The sequence below is a fragment of the Plecotus auritus genome, assembly GCF_963455305.1.
Source record: "Plecotus auritus genome assembly, chromosome: 2".
Classification (NCBI taxonomy): Eukaryota; Metazoa; Chordata; class Mammalia; order Chiroptera; family Vespertilionidae; genus Plecotus; species Plecotus auritus.
The window spans coordinates 10,622,475-10,636,226 of NC_137771.1; the positions used below are offsets into that span (position 1 = coordinate 10,622,475).

The 13,752-nt window shown below is 57.1% G+C and overlaps 1 protein-coding gene across 1 annotated transcript in view; it reads left to right on the forward strand.

Annotated features, from left to right (window-relative positions):
- The first annotated feature begins 330 nt into the window (after positions 1-330).
- IGSF21 (immunoglobin superfamily member 21) overlaps positions 331-13,752 on the forward strand; it is a 209,911-nt gene continuing 196,489 nt past the window's right edge. The window contains exon 1 of the mRNA XM_080654871.1: positions 331-766. Within this exon, the coding sequence (XP_080510997.1) occupies positions 697-766 (70 nt within the window). The 5' untranslated portion in view covers positions 331-696. The remainder of the gene's footprint in view (positions 767-13,752) is intronic.

The following is a 13,752-nucleotide window of genomic DNA, read 5'->3' on the forward strand; positions in this document are numbered from 1 at the left end:
GAGCTTGGCTTCTGAGGGCAGGAGCCTAGGTCAGCTGGGAGATGGTTGTGAAGATAAGGGTTTCAAGTGAGGTGTGAGTGAGGAGGGGTCCCCGGGCGTAAGGGTGGGTGGAGGAGACGAGGAGGGAGGGGGGAGGGGGGCTCTTCTTCTCCCTGCAATAAATCGGCTTAGCGGAGAGAACCGAACAGCCCAGAAAGGATTAAAGAAAAGTCTGTATAATACAGCGGAGAGCGCGGCGAGGGGAGGGCTGGGAGGGTGGGGGGCGGGGAGAGAGGGGAGGGACGGAGGGAGGGCGCTGGGAGGGGGGCGCTCGCGCAGCCGAGAGAGGCGAGCGCAAGGCAACGAGAGCGCAATTTGGCTCCAAACTCCAGCGCCGCCGCGGATCCGAATCCCGGCGGTGGTGGGTGTCGCTCGCAGCCGCGGAGCCGGGAGCCAGCAGCTGCGCGCCCTGAGGACGCCCGCCCGGAGCCCGAGGGTCGCGGTACCCCGCTGAGCCCGAGCCCAGTCCAGCCCGGCGCCTGGGCAGCCGGGCCGCGGCGGCATGGGGGCGCCCCCGCGGCGCCCCGCGCTGTCCCCCACTGTCTCGGCCGGCGGCCCGAGGCAGGAGCGCGCCTGAGCCCATGGCGAGGGGACCTGCCTCCGACGCCGCCTCCGCCACCGCCGCCGCCCCGCCAGCGCCTCCAGCTCCCGGGCAACATGCGAGCCGCCCTGAGCTTCCGCGGCTGCGTCTGCCTGCTGCTCGCCGCGATCCTGGACCTGGCGCGCGGTGAGTGCGCGGGCGCCTGAGGGAGCCCGGGCAGCGGACGTGTGCGGGGGGCCGGCCGCCGGGGAGGGGCGCACGCGGGGGTTGCTCCGGAGAGGCTCGGGTCCGAGCACGGGTCTTGGCGTGGGGGTCTGTGGAGCTGGTCGGCTTGGCGAGGGAGGCGGGGAGAATGTCTCCTGTGGAGAGAGCGCTCTGGGCTCTGGGTCTGTGCCAGTGTGTGTGTGTGTGTCTGTGTGTGTGTGTGTGTGTGTGTGCGCGCTCGTGCCTTTGTTGCGCCTGTGTGTGAGGGTGCCCGGGAAGGAGCTGCGTGTGAAGAGGGTGCGGAGCGCATTTAGAGATGCGAATGTGTGTGATGGTGTGTGAGTGAGCGAGTGTCTGGAGGGGTGTAGAGAGTCTATGTCCGTTACGCGGAGAAGGTGTGTGTGTGAGAGTGTGAGCGAGAGTGGGGCTGAGTGGGTGCCAGCTCCTCTGTGAGGGTGTGAAGTGTGTAAGCTCGTGTCGCTGTATGTGTGAGCGTGGTAAAGGGTGAGTGAATATGTGAGGTGTGGCATTTCACGCGTGCCCCAAGTGTGCGGGTCCCTGGAGGGGTATGTGACAACAGATGACTGTATTTCTGGGCGGGGGCGTGCGTGCACAGCAGGTGAGAATGTGACACTTGGGCAGAGCCTGGAGGTGCCCGTGCGGGGTGCTGGGGGTGGGGGGATCGTGTTGCTTCATGGACACGAGTGTGTGTGCGTGTCGTGGACCGAGCGTGTGGTTGGAGGGCAGGTGTGGGCGCGTGGGGGTGAGGAGGTGTGAGCGGTGGTATGAGTGTGTCCCGCATGGACTGGGTCCCAGCTGGAGCGGGCTCCCCAGAGCTAGCGATCGGAGATACATACGAGGCTCCGCAGCCCAGGGGTTCTCGACTGCCTCGGTGCCTCCCGCCCCGCGCCACTGGCTGGTGGGTCTTAAAAGCTGCGGGAGTGGAACCTGCGACTCAGGCACCTTTCCGTCCGGGAGCCAGGCAATGGCTACCCGCCCAGCTGGAGGGGGGCGGGACCAGGGAGGAGCCCGGCGAGGGTCCCTGGTCTTGGATCGTCCCTAAGCCTCTGTCAAACCTGGGTGCCCCAAACCACCCCGTCTGGAAACACAGCCTGGTTCCGCCATGGAGGGGGGAAAGGGACGTGGGGTGCCAAAAAGTAGCCATTGTGACCATGACCAGTAGGGCTCAGCCCCTGGCTCAATGGGGTGATGGAGGTGGGGGAGCCAACTGCCCTCTGTGTGCACCTTGCCCTAAAGGGTGGTGTCTAACAGGCTCCCAGAGTGCCTGCCAGGAAGGGGCGCCTCTAAACCCCACCCCCTCTTCTCCGCGGTCCTTGGAGCGCTCTGGTCTGCAGATGGGAGCCGCTGCAGAATGGGAGCCTGGTGGTGGCCCTGCTGGCAGAAGGGGGAGAGGCAGGTGTGACCCAGAGGAATGCAGGCCCTGTACTTTGTCCCCCATCCTTGGAGCAATGGACTTTTCAAAGTGGATCAAAATCTACCCCCAACTTTCGGGCCAGGGCCCCCTCCCTGGGATGCCCCTAGAGGGAAAGGTTAGATGGAGAGGAGGGGTGGGGGTAGGGGTTGACCCGTTTCTGCGCTTCCAACACCGAGAGGGTGCCCGGCTTTGTTGAGAGGCACTGGAGCCCTCACCTGGCCATTGCAGGGAGCAGGGGTTGGGGTTGGAGGCAGGAAGGGAGCACCCTCCCCACCGCCCCCCAATGCTCAGAACAGAGAGACCCGGCAGGAGAGGGGGATGGCGGCGAGTGATGGGAAAAGCTTTGGTGGGAAACCCGCTCCATCAGGACCCCACCCTGCGAGCTCTCCCTGAACCGCGAGCAGCGTTTTCTGGCTGCAGAGCTGCGGGCGTCCTGAAGCCCCCTTACCCACCTCCAACGCAGGCTGCGGGAGGCGGGGCCCAGGAGCCGGGCGTGAGCGCATCTGGGCTTGGGGAGCTGGCGTGGCCTCTGAGCTCCGCTGCTCAGGGTGAAGGAAAGGCGCAGATCCGCATCGCGCACTGGAAACTTTCCGAGCCTGGGGCGGGGACCGGGGTCCCAGAAGGCAAGGAAGCAGTCTGTTCTCCGCAGAGGAGAAAAGACTGCGCGTGGGTGGGGTCTCTCCTTCCCACTTCCAAGTAAGTGCCCACGAGGGGGCGGGGATACAATAGGGTCCGCAAGAGATGCAAGAGGCCGACTTGCCGGAGGAGGGCGCCCTTCCTGGACCAAGACCCAAGCACCTGGCGCTGGGCTCTGCCGGCCCACCTGCTGGGGGCTGCCTCGAGGGCAAGGAGCATAGAATCTGGAGCAAGTACCATAAACATGCTTGCTCAGTGGGGGACGGGGCGGTCATACTAGAGAGGGGCGCGGCCAATGCGCCCTGGCCTGTTCTGCCCCTGTGGGTTGCAAAGCAAAGGGGTTCCTCTTCGGAGAGGTGGGTTAGAAAGGAGAAAGGAGTCTGCTGCACAGGCTGGCTGGATGGGTGGCGGGAAATGCCTGCCACTGCCCCCCCACCCCCCCATTCCCCAGAATCTGACTCCAGAGGAGAAACCCACACTTCTCAGGTCTCCCCATCACCCAGGGCACCTGAATGGCGTTTTCAACTGGGCACTTCTGGGAAGGAAGCTCTGCTCTTGGGCCTGTGCAGTGGCCCTGGTGGGGGTGGGGGTGGGGGCACCAGGGATGGGGAGTGGGGGCTGGAGAATGGTTCTTGGACCTGCCACATGGGGCTCTGGGAAATTCTTCAGGAAGAGTAGGGATGGGCAGGCCCAGTTAGGTGGAGCCAGAGGCCCTGCCAGTTCTCTCTTCACAATCAAGCATCAGCAGGTGGGTTGGAGGGGGTGGCTAGCTTGGCTGGGCTGAGGCAGCTGCAACACTGAGACTGCAGGGCTGTGCTGCTGGAGCTGGTGTGAGGATTTTATATATTTATCCTCCCTCGCCACCCCCACCCCACGCCCTGACCCGCTGGGGCTCCGCACCACAAGGCTCCTTCTGAGCCCTAGGCAGCTGTGTTAAAGGGCCTGCTCTGTGCAGGCTGCTTCTCTCCAGCTCCCCCAGAATGTCCCGACCCCCAGGCAGCACCTCCACTCCCTTCCCACCCCAGATGCAAACTGGAGTTTTGCCTGAGATGTTGCGCTAGGTTTTCTTTTTTATGTGCAGAGAATGTTAGAGCTGGAAGCGACCTCCGAGATCACTTCAGTGGTTCTGAGAAGTTCTGTTTTTTTAAGCAGGAGAATCTTGTTGAAGTAGGAACTGATTCTGCTCCTACCCAACCCTAACGCCTTAGGCTAGATGATAGGCTCAAGAGGAGAGCTGGTCCGTGCGGTGCCGAGACCCTGCATCTAACAACCCTTCCACAACAACAAGCCTCTAACAAGCTCAGATCGCTCCTGTCTTATGTCGGAGCTGGGGTTTTGTGTTTTCAATAACCACGATTATGTGGATCAGCTGCCATGTGTCCAGCACGTGCTGTCCGCTTCACAGCCCTCATGCATGCTGTGTGATGGGTTTAAGCTTCTCTTTTCACAGATCAGGAAAGTGAGGCTCAGCGTTTTAAGATTTGTTCATGGCAGGAGCACTGGTTCCTTCCAGCTCCCAGCTGGTTCAGCCCCAGGCTCCCTCTTTCCTTCCAATGACCCCTCTCTCTCGGGCTGCAGAGAGTCCCGGGGGCAGGGCCATGCTAGGGACCAGTGATGCCTTAGATTGGCCTGGCTACCTGACTTTGCAGGGCCTCTGTCTCATACGCACTTAACTGCTGCTATAGTTCAGGGGCGGGGCGGTGGGGGACGGAGGTGGAGGAGTTTAAGCAGCTTGCCCAGGTTTCTGGATAAGCAGTCTGTGACTTCAAAGGCAGAGGCCAAACAAAGAGGAGGCTGGTTAGTTCTGTTAACTGGCTTTCCTGGCATCCATGTAGGTGTCTGAGCTGGCTTACCACCCTGCCCACCTCTGCTCCATCCTCAGGCCCCTTGAAATTTAGTTATTCATGAGCCCACAAATGTCTAGTATGTACTGACTGTGTGCGAGGCACTGTGCTAAGCATTGGGAACACAGCCCTGAACACGGTGGTAGGATTTTCTGCTAACAGCTTAGCGGAAGATTGATTCTTCACTTATCTGGAGCGAGGGGCTAGACTACCAGGAGTGGGCAAACTTTTTGACTCGAGGGCCACAATGGGTTCTTAAACTGGACCGGAGGGCCAGAACAAAAGATGGATGGAGTGTTTGTGTGAACTAATATAAATTCAAAGTGAAGGAGCGGAGGGGAGAGCAAGAGAACCCTCCGCTCTTTCGGCTCCGCGGGCTGGATAGAACAGCCGAACGGGCCGGATCTGGCCCACCGGCAGTAGTTTGCCCACGGCTGGCTTAGACCTTAGCTGAGCTCACTGTATGTCAGGCATTGTGTGTTGCCGTTCTCGTCCCCTTTAATGCTTACAACCACCGTGAGAGGTGAAATTAGCCTTATTTTGCAGATGAGTAAACTGAGGCTCAGGGAGGTTCAGTGACCTCTCCAAGGCCACCCAGTCAGTACACGGCAAGCAGAGATTTCGACATAGGATTCTTCCCCTCTGTGCTCTGCTGTCTCCTAGTGAGAACGGCCTGAGTCCCCTCCCCGCTCCAGCCACATGGACAGTTGCAATGGATCCAATTCCCTCTCTGGATGTTTTTCTCCTGCCCAAATCCCCATTGAGAGAATTACCAGTGTGTTTGTCTGCACAGATGGGAGAGCGGGTGTCCCTGAAAGTCCTCGTCATCCTCTAGACAATGAATGGGCATCTGCTGTGGGCAGGGCATTTCTGAAAAGAGGAAGACCTGAGACGGGGGGTCCTCACCCCAGTGGGGTGAGCGGTTGGGCATGTTCCTGGAAAGATGCATGGCAGTCCAGGTGGAAGTGCGTTGATGCCTGCTTAGATGCCAAGTGAATTGATGTCCCCTCCAGCAGGTTCTTGTGGATGCTTCGGAGGGGAGGGAGACATTTAGACCTTGAAGTAAAGGGAGGATGTTCATAAGCCCAGGGCTGTGGGGGTGGGAGGGGAAGGGGGGGATGTGCCAGGAAGAGAAACCTGTGTGAGCAAAGAGCCAGAGGCAGGACCAAGGCTGTCTCCTAGAGTCTCGGCGAGGACTGGGACAAAGAAGAGCGAGGTTGCTGACAGCTACCGTGTATTATGCACCTAGAGAGGCTCTTTACAGCCCACGAGGCAGGATTATTAGCCACGTTTTGCAGATGAGGACAAGAGACCCAGGATCTTTCTCCCCACACCCCCCCCAACCCCCACATCTTTCTTCCTTTTTTCTTTCTTAAATAATGAATGAGGCTTGGGATCTTTTTTAAGTGGAAGATCTGGGAGTTTCAAACCCAGGTCTTAGGCAATCCGACACTGCTGGTCCTGGAGGGGAGGAGAAACTAGTTATTTTTCATCATTTGCAAGGGGGATGCAGCAGCCTCCACCATTTGCGAGAGGATGCAAAGCCTTTCGTTTTGAGTGATAGATGTTGGTGGTGTTGAAACACATGACATCAGTTCCTAAGAGGTGTCTGTCTTCAGGATGAGGTTCTTGGGAACGAACCAGAGAGATGAGATCCTGGAACCCATCGTTACACATCCGGGGGGCCCAGTAGCTGAAGGGGCCCACAATCACCACGATCTACTGTCCACGGTCCCATGGATGGAGCCAATCGATGCCATGTGCATGGAGCGGGAGGTGTGCAGTGCCCACAGGGGTGGAAACGGACATTGCGACACCCAGGAAAAGAATCTGGTGTTGGGCTTGGCCCCAGGCCATTCCTGCATCTTATCTCCTGGCAAAATGCCAGATTTGCTTTGGGGGATTATACAAGCGCCACCCCCAATTGCACCCCACTTTTGTAGGGAGCACAATCAAGTAACATCCCCCCCCCAAGACAAGCCCATCAGAGACATTCACCCTGGAACCTGAATAGTAAGCATAGTGTCAGGAAGGCTGAGAATCCCTGGTGCATTTCCCTGGCCAGTGGAGGCCCCCAATAAACTGTGCTTTGCTGGTTTCCCAAGAAATAATGATGGGACCTGCCTGGCAGGGCGCTGACAGGGTGGAACGAGTCATGGCGTGCAGAGCTCTTGGCTCTGATGAGGGTACCAGCATTAACCACGGTTACGCCAGAGCTGTCCAGCTCATGTGGCAAGAGTCCTCCGAAGGCCAAGTGCTTCGGCTTGTCCTGCTCCATTAGTTCCCTTTCTTTGGCTTGTGTTGTCCGGAGTGATTTCTGCTACTTGCAAGAAAGACCCCACTTGACAGCCTCCCTAAGGCACGATGGGCCTCAGAGTCGTTGATTAGCCGCTCTGGGTAACCCCTGGAGGATGGTTCATGATCCCCTGGCTGGGGTGACCCATTCCATCGTCTGCTCCCTGCCTTTCCCTGGAGGCCTGAAGCATTGCTGTCCCACACGCTCCCCCCAGTGCAGCTCAAGATCCAATGAAAATTTTCCCAGTGAAATTCGGGGATGGAGCCAGTCTCACTGTGGACCGCGCACATCCCACCTTAGTAGACTAGAAGCTCCCTGAAGACAGGGACGCTGTGCAGGTCTGCCACCGAATCTTCTCCATGAGACACATGGTAGGCGCGCAATGGAGGTTGTTTGGTGCCTACGCCACCTTTGGCCTTTAGACACGTGTGTCTTGATTTAGATGAGGGCTGGGTACATGGCTTTCTACAGAAAAGCGTGTGCAAAAGCTTACCTATGGCACGTGGAGTTGAGACTGGCCTTACAGGTGAACTTCCTGTCAGCCAAGTTCTTCTTCTATCTTTCTTGGAAATGCTCAAATAATCAAAGTGGTGGAGATGCTGACTCTAGGCACCCCAACTCTGTGCCCACTGATAGCAATCGAGAGCTGATGACCTGCTGGCAGACCCATTGGTCCACATCATCCTTGTATCAGACATGAAGGCAGCTTCTCATGAGCCTATTGAACACCCAGGGAAACTGAGGCTCAGGGAGATGAGAGATGGTAGTAGGAAGTGGCTGGACTGGACCCAGGTTTGGTGGCTGCCCAGCCTTCCTTCCCTCCCCCACCCATTGCACTGCCTCATTTGGTCCACAGGGGTCTGGAGTGAGGCAGGCCAGCTCCCCATGAGCTCACAGGCCAGAAACTTCAACCAAAAAGCATGCACTATGAGCTGGGTGCTGCAGTTGTCCCTGGGCTGATGTGACCTCCTCCCTCCTCCACTGCCATCCCATTGGGTGTTAACATCCCCCATCCATAGGCACGGACACTGATGTCCATGGTCACACAGCATGGAGACCAGAGCCCACGTCTCTCCAGCCCACAGACTAGGCCTGCCTGGCAGGTTCCTGGCCTTCTCATCATCTCCTCCCCTCCTCCCCCACTTCTGCTCTTTATTGGCACAGAGACCAGACATCTGCCCTCAGCCAGCACAGCCCCTGACCCCCAGTAACCCTCTCTCCAATCCTCTGCTCGCCCACTTCCCACCCTCCAGTACTCCCCGGGCCCCAGTGACTCCGGCGTCCCCTAAGTGTGCTAGCAGCGGCACCTTGGGCAACACTCTGCTAAAACCACCTCCTCTGGGAGGTTCATTGGTCTCCCTGTTGAGCAGAGAGCTCTTGAGGGCCAGATCCCTGGCATGGGTTCTGGTTCTGAGCAGATGTTCAAGATGTGTTTATTGAATGAATGAATGAATGAATGAATGAGGTCTCCCTGAGCCTGGCCCTGCTCAGTTACCACTGGAGGTCCTTTCCAGTGTGAGAAGGTGTTCATTGTCCACTCTGCCCACCATCACTCATGCTGGCATCACAGCTGGCATCTGGGGGATGAGCCAACAGTAGAAGGTGATGGGAACACCAAAGGGCTTCCTCTTCCTTCTGAGTTCCCCTTGCGGGGGAGGGAGCTGCTCTTGATTGGTGATGGGGCGGGGGATGGAGAGAAAGGAGGGAAAAAGCATGCACTAAACGTCTATTTGTGCCAAGCCCCACCTGAGCATAAAGTGTTCACGAGAAACTGGGGATGAGGTTGGCATTGTTGGCGGAGGCCCCAGCGCCTGGTGAGGGGTCTGGATTGGAGCCCGGGGCTTTGGGGAGCCGTTGAAGAGAGAGGAGAGACCGTCCCAGAGCAGTGCTCCAGGAAGATTAATTTGGCTTTTCTGGGCCACCTGAAGCTGGAAGCTCATTGGAACCGCCACTGGGTTGTAAATGACGGCTCTGGGTTCCCAAAGAGACACGGCCTCAAGGAAGAGAAGCCATCATCTGGAGACTGCCCACCTCTCCCGGAGTGTCCAGACCTGCAAGGGCCTGGGAGGGGGCTGCTCCAGATGGAACTTGTACCTCTGGTCTGAGCCAGGAGTGATGAGAGGAGGGCGCCTCTGGGGAGAAGCTTCTAGATTTCCAGGGGGCATGGCTCTGGAGTCTGACCAGGGATCAGATCCCATCTCCACCACTTGTCCAGCATGTGAGCTCAGCTAACCTCTTCATCACTTTCAGCTTCCATTGCTGTCATTGAACACGTGACTGTCTGGGTGGCGCTGCTAGGAGGGCAAGTCACATGACCCGAAGGGTTTGCATGCACAGTGTCTAGTCCTTAGTGGGTGTGTGAAAAGTGGCTGCCGCAGCGTTAATGATGGTTGGCCCCCCAGCATGTGCTGGTGTGAAGAAGTGTTTACAAACCCCAGTGCCCAGGAGGAGGGGGTACGTTGTAGATTTTCTGTGTGGAGCGTGATCCAGCCTCAGGTTTGGAATTACTGAGCAGCGGGACCAGCAGGGAGCTGAGAGATATCTGCCACTCTCCCCTTGCCCCCATTTGAAAGCTGAGGAAACTGAGGCCGGAGAGAGGAGTGACTCTTGTGTGGGCACACACCCTGGGCCTTCTCCCTCCAGGTCCTGGGGCCCATTCCAGGGCTCAGCCTCGCACACCCCCATCAGTGTTTCCCAGACTCGGGTGGGGATCTTGGCGGCACTCCAGTGGGGAGCGACCCCGGCCTCATAAATCATAGGAGCAGCTTGGGAGTCGCCAGGGAGAGAAGCAGCTGAGCTGTTGGGTTCTTTTGTTCCTTTGCCAAGCGGTTCCCTTTGCCCTTTTGTTTCTCGTTCTGCAGAGGCACTGGCGCTCCTCCGGTGGGGTTGTTTGTCACCAACCCCTGGCGCCTCCTTTATCTCCCAGCACTGTCTCTTCCTCCCCTCTCCCTAAGGCTGCCCAGAGGAAGGCGTCCATCATGGTGGCCTTGGCTGGGCTGGCCTGGGCGGGGGCTCAGAGTGAAGACAGAGGCTGGTGCGGACAGAGGGTGGGTGGCATCCGCATTTAGGCCTGGCGTTCACTGCCCCCGTGCAGGTTTTTGTCCAGTGAGTATTCGGCTTGTACAGTAACCCAAGGCCAGGTGCCTGGTTCCACAGAAGCAGGTGATAAGTGGCTAATTGTCACTGGGCACCTAGTGTCCCAGACGGGGGAGGAGAGAGTGAGGTGGAGGACTGAAGGCAACCACAAGCACAAAGACGTCTTTGTTCACTTGGGCCGCGCAGTGTGGAGGGGAAGAAGCATCCTTGGATGGGAAATTCCTAGGCCTGTGGCTGCCTGAGGGGGCGGTGGTAGGAGAAAGGCAAACCTAATGGGGAAGAGTTAGTTCCCAGGACAATCTGAGTTGCAGGAAGCAGTGCCGTTCCTGTTGCAGGAAGCAGTGCCATTCATTCCCTGACTCACTCATTGGTGCAGCAAAAATTAATGGAATGCTTCCCAGGGGCCCGGCACTGTGTTGTTCTAGAAACTCAGAGAATGAACAGGGGAGTTCTCACAGTCTAGGGCTGTGCTGTTTAGTATGTGGCCATGGGTGCTGACTGACGTTTACATTAAAACTAAGCAAAGTAGCTCAGCTTTTGCTGAACTGAATCCAACACAATTTAGTTCTTCAGCCACATCAGCCACATTCCAGGAGCTCCGTAGGCCCGTGACCAGTGGCTCCTGCGCTGGGTGGCACAGGTGTAGACAGAACATTCCCACCATTGCAGGAAGTTCTGTTGGATTTGAACTTGGGGCCCAAGGCAATGACCCTTGCCGGAAGCCAGTTCCAGCATGTCATAATTGCCAGAGTTTCATCAAAAGGTTGATGGAACTTGGGGACTCAACAAGGGCTAAGTCACATATGTTATCACCTGTTGGAATGGCTAAAGGCATTTCCCCAAACCTGAAAAGGATGCATTAAATTGATGGTTTGCTGCCGGACAGCTCAGGGCATCTTAATCTACATGTTATTGCCTCCTACTGGCCAAACACCTGAATAGCCGTAGGCTATTCCCCATTCTGAGAATGGACTCTGTAGATGAAACCCTACCCTTTGAAGTGTGTGTCTGCACCTTGCCTTAGGACAATTTGTGTTAATAAAAAGCAAGGGGTCCTGAGACAGAGAGAACTTAGTTTCTTTAGCTGGGCTCCTCTGACCCCCAAAGCCTTTCAAAATGACCTTTCGTCTCTGGACTCTTACTTCAGTTACACACAGCCTTTCTCCAGATGGCTGAACCCTTCTTAATGCCGGAGCAAGAACCCCAGCAGATCCTCTGTAGGTGGAGCCTGCCCATTGGCAACCCACCAGAGGGAATCACAGGGAGGGAGGGCCTTTCCTGGTTCTCGCTTGTCCTGTCCTTGTAGTTGTGCCCAGGAGAAAGCCTGGGGTGATGCTCTCATTTCCTTAACACCCTCTATCACTTGCTGATCGCTTTCCAAAAAAAAAAAAAAAAAAATCCAAAACAAACCCTATCGGTCTAGGCACCCAGGCTTCAGCCAGCCAGTGGCAGCAAGACTTAATAACAGTGTTTTGGTTTTGTGGTAATTCTTTTTCAGTCGCCCTCTGTTTAAGGCATTTGGGGCAGTGATTTAAATTCTCTCTCTTTTTATAAAACGGCTTATGTAAGTAAAAAATGAGTCGCGTTGAAGAGAAATGTTAAGTACACTGCTGCGCAGGTAGCTGGTGGATGCGGCCAGTCTGTGACCGTGGTGGCTGTGAACGTTGGCCGTTGGGAAACCCCACTTCAGAGGGACCCACACGGGCTTTGGAGGCCGGGTTCAAGGGTCAGCACGGCTGTTGGCGAGCTCTGTGGCTTCGTGAGCTCTTTTACTCCCCTGCGTACCAACCAGGTGCCAGAAGGAACACGGAGCTCGGCTGGGGTGTCTGAGGTGGCTTATTTCAGGGGCTGTTTGCGTGGAGTTTAGAGAATGGTGCAGCCCCATGGGGCTAGGGACAGTGGGAGCTGTTCACACCCCTAGACTGGGAAGAGGGCTGTGCAGGGGGCTGCCCGACAAGACTGTGGCTCTGGGGACAGGGATGCAGCCAACTTTGGGGCACCTGGCAGGGAACTGGAGGGAGAAATGCCCCAACTTCAGCCTTTTTCTGTCGTTGAGTCTCTTGCTGGTGTCGCTCATTGACCAAACCCAATTGGATGCCCCTACAGGTTGGCCTGCCAGGCACAGAGCTGGTGGAGAGGGGAGGAGAGTGAGCTGGGAGAGCAAATAGCAGAGCGCGCGCATCATCCTGCTAAGCCTCAGTTTCCCCATCTATAAAATGGGGATTGTGTACCTAACTACCCAACAGAGTGGGGGTGATGGTGAAACGAGGCGGTGTACGGTGCTAATAATTGGCCATTCATGGTCATAACAGCAGCAGTCAATTCATACGCCCAGTCCTGAGTGGGTGCTGAGTTTTCCTGAGCCAAAAAGTAGCAAATGAGTACGGTGCTGGCTCTCCAGGGACCTATGAATTTGAGAGAGCAGTGCCGTTTGCAGAGAGGAAACGCCTGCCCTCGCCACTGCTGGCATTGACCTTTGCGATGCCTCGTCTCTACTCTAGACTCTTCAATGTCCCTCCCCCTCCCCTGTGCCCCGGGCCACCTCACTGATTGATGAGTCCACCCCAGGGCGCACCTATGCGTCATTCCCGAGTCTATTTTCCACCCTATTGCCCACGGAGAGGTTCTTTCTCCTTAGACCCAGTTAGTCATCTCTCCTGCCCTCCCCCTGGCCCTCACCACATGCATCCTGGCCCACATCCGTCATGAACGGGCTCCACGCTTCGTCCTTCCGCGGGGAGAGGCAGGTGTGGGAAAGGGAGGGCACATTGAGTAAGTTCACCCCTGGGACCACCTGGTCTTTGTCCTTTACCTGAAGCCAGAAGTACCACTGCCACTTTTATTTACTTATTTTATGTTTTAAATATATTTTTATTGATTTCAGAGAGCAAGGGAGAGGGGGAGAGAGAGAGAAACATCGATGATGAAAGAGAACCATTGGTTGGCTGCCTCCTGCATGCCCCACACTGGGGGTCGAGCCCGTAACCTGGGCATGTGCCCTGACCGGGAATCCAACCTTGACCTCCTGGTTCATAGGTCGACGCTCAACCACCGAGCCACGCTGGCCTGCACTTTTAGCGAGATCTCGGCAGGGTGTCACTGGAGTTCAGGGGGTTGCTGCCTTCTACACTGAGGAAATGGTTTCTTGGGGGAACGTCCATCAGCAGCGCCCTCAGCTCGCAGCGCCCCGTCGGCCGAGGTGACCTGCCTTGCGCCCCTCTGTCCCTTTGGCCCTTTTCCGTCCACCTTGGCTGCTCAAATGGACTTTGATGAGCACTCATTTTGCCGGTTGAAATCCGTGAGACACACATCCCGTGCTTTGCTGAAATTGCCATGACAAATACCCGCGGCAATCTCATCCCCAGTTCATTCTCCAAAGGGCTCCAGGCGAGACAGCGTGCCCCTGCCCCTGCCAGCATGCCATCTGGCAGCACCGCCATCTTTTCTGCTCGCCCTGCCCCGTGCAGGCTGGTCTCCGTCCTGCCCACTGGCTCAGTGGCAGAGGGACCCTTGGTGGGGGAGGGAGGGGTGTCGATTGCTCACTGGGGGTAAATATTCCCTAGGAAAACTCCACGAAAAGTCTCCTTGGTTCTCAGTTTCCAAGTTGGCCAGGGCAACATTCCTCTGTTCAGTCCCCTTCCATCTACCACAGCTCTCAACC